The 11,124-nt window shown below is 41.0% G+C and overlaps 1 protein-coding gene across 1 annotated transcript in view; it reads right to left on the bottom strand.

Annotated features, from left to right (window-relative positions):
• Nucleotides 1–3,532: 3,532 nt before the first annotated feature.
• The window catches only part of LOC109488193 (5'-3' exoribonuclease 2-like), a 27,000-nt gene continuing 19,408 nt past the window's right edge, over nt 3,533–11,124 (bottom strand). The window contains exons 32-35 of the mRNA XM_019792370.1: nt 10,656–10,823; nt 9,688–9,908; nt 5,516–5,720; nt 3,533–5,042 (exon numbers count right to left, since the gene is read on the bottom strand). Of these exons, the coding sequence (XP_019647929.1) occupies nt 4,934–5,042; nt 5,516–5,720; nt 9,688–9,908; nt 10,656–10,823 (703 nt within the window). The 3' untranslated portion in view covers nt 3,533–4,933. The remainder of the gene's footprint in view (nt 5,043–5,515; nt 5,721–9,687; nt 9,909–10,655; nt 10,824–11,124) is intronic.

Genomic DNA, 11,124 nt, shown 5'->3' with positions numbered 1-11,124 from the left:
CTACAAAATGTTCCTCACTGACAAATAATAACAAGATTAGGGACTAAATTGGTTTGTCTGCTCGTACACATCAGGAAAAAATCTCTAAGCAATGACAAAAACTGACAGCTAGAAAAGCATACCCATTTTGCTTTTTGAGATTAATTGTCACTCCATAGCAATGGCATAGTTCACACTACCGAACGATGACCCTCCAGGCCTCTACCAAACAAACATCGCGCTACAGACTACCGCATCACACCGCACACACACGCGATTGACGCGAAGTATATCAGTTGAAGAAGAAGATACTTGAAGTGCTCGTCAGCATGCTGTCCTAGGCTTGCTGAGGGCCATTAACAAGTACTTGTGGATGCACAATAAATCGGCCCTGTCATCGCCGCGTCGCGCGCTGGTGTGCCCCCGTATCTCTTTTAACACTCCATCAACAGCGAGCCTCCTCTAGATTTCACGCTATGGGACGGGCGCGTGGTGATAGCCTCGCGTGCAGACTTTTCTAGCGGCCCGCGTTTGTTCCATTGAGTGCGGCGATTTCTTTTCGGGGGAGGGCTGTATCGGCTGAATACGAAACAGCTATATCCCCCCGATACAGCCACCCACCGAAAAGAAACCGTCGTACTCATTGAAACAAAGAAAGCCCGCTAGAAAAGTCTGCACAGGAGGCTAGCGTAATCTCCAAGCAGATCTTTCGGTGGGGTAAGACATGTATCAAATTGGCCAGCCTGTATCCATTTGCCAGGAAATGGATACTGTTTTCGGTGGGGAAATGGATACTGTCTGGCAAATGGATACAGGCTGGCCAATTTGATACTGTCTTACCCCCACCGTAACGCGTAAGATCTGCTTGGAGATTAGGCTAACGCAGTGTAGTCTCACGCACACTGTGACTTTTTTGGCCTATGATACTATAGGATAACCATAGGGAAACTCTACATATGGTGTGCTATCAATGCCTGGCTTTCGAGGCTATCTCTAGTGGAAGAGGGAGGGCTATGTCTTTCGGATGGGGGAGCTTACGGCGTCAAAAACCTCTGCACGTAAAAGAACCCAACACACTTATCAACAAGAGTAGGGGTGACCCGATGTGCTTGGCTATAAACACAAGCCGTGCACTACTAGCTAACGTTTTTTTCATGCCCTTGTAAATTGAATACGATCCTTGATTGAAAAGTATTATTTGGAAGACAAAGAAATACACAATACTTGCTAAACAAACTTCTTTATGGGCGAAATTCGTTTGAAGTCATGACTAATGCGTGGAATTTGCGGTCACTCACCGGTCAACTTGCGTCGTAATATAGACATAAAACGCGATGCCATAAAGTACGTTTTAAAAGACTTGCTACCGCAAATTTGAGGAAACATAAACTGCCGTCATATATACGCCCGTTCGTTATCTAAATTTCACCGGAAATTCTAGGCGATATTAGCGATAACACAACAATGGTATCATATTTTTAGTTTTATCGTCCGGAAATTGTCACTTCAGTTTGCAATAATTCACTCATTAGCTGAGAGAAAAGTAAAGAAAAATTGATATGAGAGATAACTAATACACGTATACCAGAATATATACCATTGTGATTCATTTCTATAATTAGTTTCAAATGCTTCGATTCTAGTTTTTGCCTTGTTTTTTTCCCATACGTTCGTCACTTACAAAATACAAATTCTATCCTTTTCGAATATTCTCCAGTCACCTATGGAGACTGATGCGGCATGTACATTCATGAGATTTTGCGCCAGGATCTTTCCCACTCCTCTCACAATCGCCATAGTAAATTTACCGACGTAACTCAGCAAATATACACTAAACAACATCTCAAACATGTCCTCGAGTTTTCCACTTCAGACTTGGATAGCTGGCCCCAGACGACCGCAAGTTCGCGGGTTGGCCGTGGCGGTAGAATTTGCGCGGGAAAACTCGGGACGATTCTCTGACAGAAGGTGTGAAGGTAGAACATATGTTGGGCCAAGCGAAGGGTATTTAATGGTCGGACAATGGGTATTTTTTTCCCTCCCCGTAACAACGGATGTTTTTTGAGCGGGGAGGAAAGAACGCGAGCGCCGGCCCGGTATTGTGTGTGAGCCCGGTCCATTCAGGGCTGACTTCTGGCGCGATGGATGAGGCCCAGTTGTGACCCGAGAGTTGTACACGCTTCACCGCGTCGTCTGAAAACCTCCCATTTCCATCTTTATTGGGTCGATTGTGCGAAAGGCAAACAGACGAATCTACTACCCTTTTCCCTGGACGATCGTGTGAGAAGGCCCTTCTGTTCGGAGGGAGGAATAATCACATGCTAGATTTCATCTGTATCAAAAAAGTGGGGAGGGGGGTGTCCCTGAGGTAAAATGTCGTCTGTCAGAGAGACACAGCACAGTTAATTCCGTGATCTCAGTGTTTGCTTTAGGCTCATCCTACAGGATTCGCCATGAATAGACGACGTAATAACCCATGACAAATAAGATCCCAGGACCCACAGTAACATTCGCACATCTAACAAAGATGCACAAACTTTTTTTATCCGAACTTGGCGACATAAAAGAATATTCCTTATGCTTTTTTAAAACTTGATAATCAAATCTAGGGTGATATGAACCACTTTTTGTCTGAAATACTAACCTCTAAGATAACTAACAATAATCATTTTCAAAACGTCTTGTCAATTTCTTTGCCATGACATGTAAATGCTAATTACTTTGCTCCTAGCTTTTGCTTTCAACACACCAAGTTTACGTGCAAACTACGTTATACCGAGGATTCTACGTTCCAATTCCCTGCCTTCTTGTAGGAAGGCGTACGCTGTTTTTTAGTGAGGACAATTGTTGATTGATCGTTCTTTGAACGGTCGCATGTTCAACATGTGATCCTATAACAGTTATATAAGTAGTCACGAATTCCAAAATATACTTGGAAAGTACCTTCTACCAGGCTTCTGAAGTGGATGGAAGGTGTAGAAATTGGCCAAACAGACAGATGATATGCCAAAGCGGTTTGCCGCTCAAAACTATAACGTTAATCATTCAGCGGACCAACTCCCCTGGCGTAATCTGTCTATTTGGCCAATTTCTACTTTTCCAGCCGCTTCTGAAGCCTGGCAGAGGCGAATTTGAAGTGACACCGGTAGTGCAAATGTTTGTGGATAAGTTTTAAAAAGGAAGACATCAGAAAGCCACTATTTGTGATGAGACAGGCACCGGGCTTCATTTTGTTGTACTTAAATTTAAAAAAAAAACAGGGAGGATAAAACTTTCTTGTTCAAATCTCTTTATTAAAACTGAGAGCTGGTCGCCCGGCCCTGACGGTCAAGGGGGACGGAGACCCCTATCGGCGGTGTCAATTACTGCACCTCATACTACATGCACCTCCCACAAAATTTCTGACATCTTTCGTGTAATCATACCGCTAAAAGGCATCCCCCTGATTATGAATCTTTTTAGTTTTAATTGTTAACATTTTTATGTATAAATCTGAATGGCCTAAAGATGACAACTTTAACTCTACAGAAAAAAAACAAAAACAAATAGGAAACAATCACCAATTTTTGTCACAACATACACATTTTATTCACCCTTTCACTTCCCAGACAATCAATTGATCAACTAAACAGAATGTTCAAAATGTATTTCATGATTATACAATGTCCCTCAAATCAGGTACTAGTATAAATGTACATTCATTTAGTTTTAGTGGTTTAAGTATTGAGTGTGAAAGATAATTTCACACAACAAAAACGCTTGTACAAAAAAAACTATACACTTTCAAAGGAGTTGAAATATGCACAGTACCAGTGTGACATTTAATTATACAGCAAAACGTAAAATTCACTACGCATTCTGAGAGAGGAAATTGTCTGGAATTGAACATTGCCAAGACCAGAGTCTCAAAATGGTACCTGCTTCATAAATTACATTCAGTTTATTACAAAATGTATCAATCATAACTAAAGTTACTCAATTATTAATGGACTGACACTTTATACCATATTCAGATTAGCATGGGCTGCTCGCAATTTTTAATTTTAACAGATTTTACAAAAATACTAAAAAAAGAATGATACATGTAGTAAACAATAGTATGGAGACAGTTTGACAAATGTCGCATGATTTCAAACAATGAAAGGGTTTTGCTTACCTTATACATCTAAAAAAATGTTATTTTCCTCGATAGTATACCACCCAGCTATAATGCTGGATGCAGCGTAGAAGTATAGACATGCTAAATATACAGTGTATACTAAAGTACTTACCAGGCAAATACATGTAGTAGTTTTAACTGACTTATTTGTACATGGTTCTGCCAAAGTTGCAAGTACACCTATGTAGTATATCTGGTTTATACAGCTTGTTTGCAGGACTTTTCTATCCAAGTTGTGTGTTAACTGATATCTAGATATTAACTAGGTACCAGAAACATACAGAAGATGTATCCTGTTAGACATTTGTAAGACATTTGTGAAAGATCAGCTCAACTTTACAATTAGCCGCTGAAAAAAAATAGTGATTTCTTTTATTATCTAATGACTGTACGGCAATGTTTTCAACTGCAAACAACCAACAACATGTCTATTTTATCCTGTGATAAAAAGATTGAATTTCCTGTAGTCAATTTTTCATCCAAATTATCCCACCATATAATGAAGTCTTAGACAACAAAATACATTCAATAACATACAAAAAGATTTCATATGTTTACTATTCAGGACCCGACAAATTTGCATATTTATACACAGAGAATGTAGTTTGGTCCCCCAGAATTGTTTGCTTGTTTCTTCCTGTCTAACATTTAGCACACCAAAGTAGCCAATTCTATATTGGTTTACAGGATTAGGCTGCAGGAAGAAGGTTAAAAACTGACATGTTGTCTACCTATGCTAGCCCTGTACACTAACAATGTACACTGTAACTGCTCTATGGGTGGGTTATGTTTGGTTTAGTACCATCCGCGGCTCTGCTGGGGGTAACTGCCTCGGCCGCCGCGGTTGGGCGGGAAGGACTGCCGACGGGGGTCCTCACGGCGGCGGGGATCCTCGCGACGCTGGAAACACGACAACAATGGTGACAGGTTTAGTACAAATACATGCCCCAGGGCTGATTGCAAATACAGGTAACATTGATCAATATATATAGCACATTGGCAGAACGTACTGTGCGAAACTCGTCATACATTTTGTGTACCACTTTGACTGAACGTCTCTTTTGAAGTCGTATTCGCGTATTAAAGATGACATCCCTTGTATAGTTTTCAAATGTTGTGTCGGAGAAGATATTGTCTGCATTAGTTTAGGCACAGTTAAGATTCTCCAAGTGGCATTCTAAAATTGCTGTATGTTTTAACTAAGCAAGGACACTATACAGAACGGACTATGGAACTACATTGTTGATTTTTGCCATTTGCCTGCCATACATGAGATATTTCTGCATTGCACACAATATCATAGAATTTGCCATGTTGAACAACTATCAGCAGAGTCAGCTACAGCAGACTTTGATTAAAGGATTGAATTAACGTACCTGGTCTCTGTTACCATACCCCCCTCCAGGGGGTGTGGGATACCCCCCTCCCGGGGGTGTTGGGTAGCTGCCCCCCTGCTGGTTGCGTAGCTGCTGAATGCCGTACGACACGGCTTGTTGCACCTGGTTGTGTCCCCAGCCTGTGGGGGTTGCGGGTGAGCTGCCCCCGGGGTGGGGGTAACCCCCCTGTCTCTGCTGATACTGATCTGTAGGAAACATGGACAAAATCAAACTTCTAGTTAGAACACCAGACAATCATTTTAACCCTTGTCCTTCTGGCATTTTTTACACAATAATATTATTAATTTTCTTAACAAAGTCATAGACCTTTGACTTTTTGTTGCCCTGCGGTGGCCCATTTACTTCCGCATTCATTGCGTTTCGCTGCGGTGTGATGCGTTGCACAAGAAATACAACTTGTATATACACAGGGCGCTACATAGATGGTACTATATGTGCAACCCATATATATATGGGACCCACAGGACAAGGGTTTAAAAACATACTATAGGATAGCCCTTTTATATTGAGGATGATCAAAGAAAAAAATGCACTGTTGTAGTGTGCAACAAGCACTCTACCCATCAGGCTGTTGCTAAGGTTCAAACACAGAAAAGTTTCTTAACAACAAAATCTTCAATCATCGACAGAATTTTGTGCTAAAGGATGCTGAATGTACAAAACTTCCACAATTTCTCAAGTTTACTAATTGTTTTTATCAATACATGTCATATGGGGATTGAAAAAAAAGATGCATTCTGTAAAAATATCAGCGTCTTTCACCACTTTCACACTTGAGTTAGCTTTTCACAGAGCAGTCTTCAATTGAAATCATCCATATCCTTTAATCAAGGTTGCATAATACAGTCACAGGAGCCTAAAAGGTTCTATATAGTTGTGCGAAGACAACTGCCATGACCCAAACAATCCCGTACCAAATTCAATTTCCTGTCGACCAAATCAGGCGAATAAACAGTCCTGCTGCACCGAGGGCGACAGGTGGGGGGGTCGTGCCGCGCTCTCACAATTACCCGCGCCGGGAAAATCCTCTCTGTTCCAACAAGATGGCAGCTATTTGACATGCCCCATGTGTCGCCGCATGCAAATATTGATTTAGAATGATTCTTGTTGGCTCTCTTCTTTTTTGCCCTATAATTTCATCTCTCTAGATTCAATCATCTTCCATCAGTGCACACCCTACTCCTGATGCAATCATCACATCAAAATGTTGTAATCGCAGACGCGGAAAATTGTACAAAGATTGCAGTTAGCTGATGCTTGGAGCAGGGTTTTGGAGCACTTTAGATGACACCGAGAGAAAATGACTGTGTTGACAAAAATGTATGAAATACGTTTCCATGATTCTTGTCAGGAAATATGATTTGAATTGCCTCTTTTTTTCAACCAAACTACTGCCTACTACATGGATGCTGAGAAAAGACCTTGATACAAACACAAGATTTCAAATGATGATGAACGAAATTGTACAAACTTAGTGGCCCACCCAGAGAAAATCAGAAATGGCCCACCCACAGACACTTTGGCTGGCTACAAGTCGAGTAGCGCCCGGGTCTTTTGTAAAACCCACACAAAGGACATGTTGTAGGCTGACAAGATTTGACAGGGCCACAATGATATCCAATTTGTACCCACAAGGAAGGAACATTTGGCTTGCCCTGGCTATGAAAGACTGGTAGACAGGGGACACAAAGACAACTGTACAGTAGTACTGGTTGTGTAATGCCTACTTTAGAGTCGACAACCTAATAGGCTGTTTTACACCTTTAATTTATGTACATTTGTAATATTGTCTGTGTGGAGCGTATCCAAATGGTTATATAACTACTACAACCTGAAGTCATCATTCTGCAGTTACAAGGCCTGCACTGTTTTGGTAAAGTTTATATTATTGTACTATGCAAGATTCTATAAATTGAGAGCAAATAATTTGCAAAATAGAATCCTTCGTGTTTTGTCCTACCTTTCATCATTTAGTCCATTTCAAATATTTGACTTGTAAAATGTATAAAAATTTTGAGAGGATATTTTTCAAGAGTTTTGCAAATCAAGACTGTGCTATATGCATTTATGCCTTCATGAACAATCATAGTTTCAACTACATTTGTACATTGTAGTTTGGAATACAACTACATGTATTTACAGTTAGGTCCTGTGAACTGGTGTAGCAAACCTTTTCAACACAGCATGAGCTGTCATGACCATTTTATTTGAATAGTCGAGATGAATTTGAATAGAACAGAACTATTTGTATTTTGCACAATTTGTGCATTCTAAATTGTGTGAGCCTAAGAATACACAAGTTTGTACACTCAATTATTCAACAAGAAGGCCTAACACTAAGTGCCCCTACATGTACTTTTAAATTGCAAGTGCAGGGACACATGCCCCTAATGAAGTTACAGGCTGTAATTGTGGATCACACTGGCTGACAAACATGCAATCTCCAAAAGAGAACTTCAACACTAATGACATCACAATTACACACACGCGCACAAAAACATGGCGATTACACGTCCTCGCTCCCTTTCAATCTTCCGCCATTTACTCTGTGTGCTTTTGAAAGCACTTCCCGCCCCCAATCAGCCGCTCTAAGAGCACAATTTGCAACACTTAGCTGTGCTGAGAGAAAGTAAGCTTTGTGTTAGTGACCTTTTCTTCTGAGATCATCATTAGGAAAGCTGAATACAGCTTTTTTTAAAAATATGCTTCATGAATGGCAAAAGATGAAAATTTTCCCCATGATTTTTGCTTGACTGCTTCTTTCTACTATATGAAGTATCCAAAATATTTGGGAAAGACACAAGACAACAGTAACTGTTACTCAAGCAACTGGATAGATCTTCAAAATCTGTCCAGTTGCAAGAGTAACTGTTTTCTTGTATACCTCTGGAGTCATTACATGGATGTCTAACCTTCATTGACGTATTTGGGGGAAAGATCAAGTGATAAGATATTATACCAAAGGGCCAAAAAACTACTCAAAACATGTTACATAATTCACTTCATTGGTTGAGATTACAGTGCATGAGATATATCAAGAGCCAAGAGGGAATAAACACAAGTCTTGAACTTAAATGGCATTAAAATGTTCCTACTTCTTAACAGTCGACATTTCAGTCTCAAGTGTCTATAGCACTACTCACAAAATTTCTGAGTGTCCTCTCTTAAATCTACGCACAAGAACTTACGCAGGAAAATAGTAATCTCCAACAAATTTTGAGAACAACTTCGTTTTGTATGGCTACGAGCAGCGCGGCGCACTCTGTGATGCCAGTAATACTACAGCAGTGATATTTGCACTTATGCAAAATGGCATGATTAAGAGCAATCTGTGTACATCATTGGCATTTGGTTCCCAAAACTACACATGTAGATTGGACGTAATGATGATTTAATGGCCTTCCACACCTCTTCCCTGGTCCTTAATTGGGATGGCGCTAAGGGTTATCTACCATGAATGAGGAATTCACAATCAGGGCTCTTCATGTAAGATGGTAAAGAATTACCAAGCACTGAGACAACTTAACACAAAATGAACTCTCTAAAGGGTAACACTAGTTGGAGAGTTAATACAATTTTTCTGGAGAGCTCCAGCTCTTAATTCTACAGTGCCAATTGCTCTTTTAGTGTGCAAACTACATGTGCTACAAGTACTGGGACCAATTTGGAGATGGGGAGTTGCCAGAAGTATAATAAAGATTAACACATGTAATGTAGTAATAAAAGATTTATACTTGTCGGATTCAAGTTTTCTCCCCCAAACTCAGTTTTTCCCTGAACGTTTTGCTAATCTTTACTGAAATAAAAAATAGCTTAGACAATAAACCACAATAAACCAAGAAAATACATTGGCACAGCCATACAACATGTATCTTAGTAAATTCGTAGTAGGAAGTCTTACACATGTCATGCCTACTATGGGCCCCTTTCCATATACAACTGTACAGTGACCAAAAATTGGATTTGTGTGAACCTTAGATTTTATAGTTGGAATTTGATGAAAGATGTATGATTTAAAACACATCCAGACATAAAAGAAAGTGCTATATCCATGAAATATATTGAGTGCTCTGTCCCATCTTTGGTTGCTCAGTGGTTGCAACCTCTAGTGGAAACAGGGTACACATGTAAGCACATAAAATCAGCACTCACCATTCCTGTAGCCTCCAGAGCCGCCCCCTTGTCTGTAGTTGTCGTACCTACCCCCTGAACCGTGTGGGGAGGGGGAGTTGTAGTCCCTGCCCCTGCTGTAAGGGGAGGGGGAGTTGTAGTTGCTCCCCCTGTTGTACTGTGGAGACTGGAACCCGGGGGAGCCCATCATCGGGGGAGGACTCCCCAATAAAGAACTCCCCGACGCCTTGTTTATGCCATGCCTGTGGGTCAAAGGTCAGTACTATCAGTGACAGAACGCAAGGAAATAACCAAACAGGAAAGGTTCACTGAAGGGTAAAGCAGGGGGTCTTTAACAACTTCATGCTGTAGGCGAAACTACAGGAACATGCAGGGTATCATCAGGTTGATGGGTCAAGGGTCAAGCGCAGAGCAGAGCACCCACACATCTACATGTATATATGGGGAAGGAATGGAAAGGAAATTAAAGGTGTTAAAAGTTATGGTTTTTACCAAAGTACTACAGTATGCACCTTATAACATGATCACCCAAGATGTAGCAAGAAATACAAAACAAAACAAAGCACAACATTGCAAAGAAAGTGGAGACTATGCAGTCATAAGAAAACAGTGTCATTTTACTCAGAACAATTGTCATGTTAGGCCAAGATTTTCAACAACTCCAAACAATACATTATAAAAAGGAAGAATTTTTTTGGACTATTGTTGTTCTAGTTCAATGACACTGGCAGAAAAATTTTACCCAAGCACCAAGCAACTAAAGAAGCAAACAAACAAGCAGCATGCATTTATTCTTTCTGCAGAGGAGAGAGTTAAAGTTAAAGTTGAGGCGTTTAACTGGAGGTAGAGAGCTGGCAACATGCAGTCATCAGCAGTGTCACTGGAGGGGGGGAGAAGAAATGAGGAATGATTGTTTATTAGAACTGCCACGTGCTGCGGAAACACACCAACACCGTGGCAACTGTTGCCGTTAGCAACGCCGTACTCACTGCAGCATGCGATGGCCCGAGTCGGACAGTCTGGCCCCGTGGCCACTGTCCCGGGTAAAACCTAGCTGTGGACGGTATCCACCGCCGCCCCGCCCGCGGCCCCGCCCACGGTTCGCCTGCTGCTGGTGTCGCTCAAAGTCTCCCGGCTTCAGGACGCGGTCTGGCATCCTATAGGGGGTTAGGTGTGGTTTCTACATTCATCCAGTGCATAGTAATGACTATGAGTTTACCATAATGACGCTTTTACTTTATTTGACGGGGAAATTAACCAGCTTCAGATGAATTAAAAGTGGGAGATTTTATTTCATATCACTACTAAACAGCCATATTATAATCACAAATTTTCTTGACCAGAAATTAAAACGGTGGAGGGTTTGAAAAGAAAGAAAGAAATCCCAGAACAACCTTTCTCTGTGTTTCTCCCACACAGAAATTACTTCAAATCTTTTGAAGTAGTAAATTCATTAGT

The sequence above is a fragment of the Branchiostoma belcheri genome, unplaced genomic scaffold, assembly GCF_001625305.1.
Source record: "Branchiostoma belcheri isolate BF01 breed outbred unplaced genomic scaffold, Haploidv18h27 scaffold92, whole genome shotgun sequence".
Lineage (NCBI taxonomy): Eukaryota > Metazoa > Chordata > Leptocardii > Amphioxiformes > Branchiostomatidae > Branchiostoma > Branchiostoma belcheri.
Note: the sequence above shows the minus strand (reverse complement) of the source record. Positions and strands in the feature narration are given on the sequence as shown.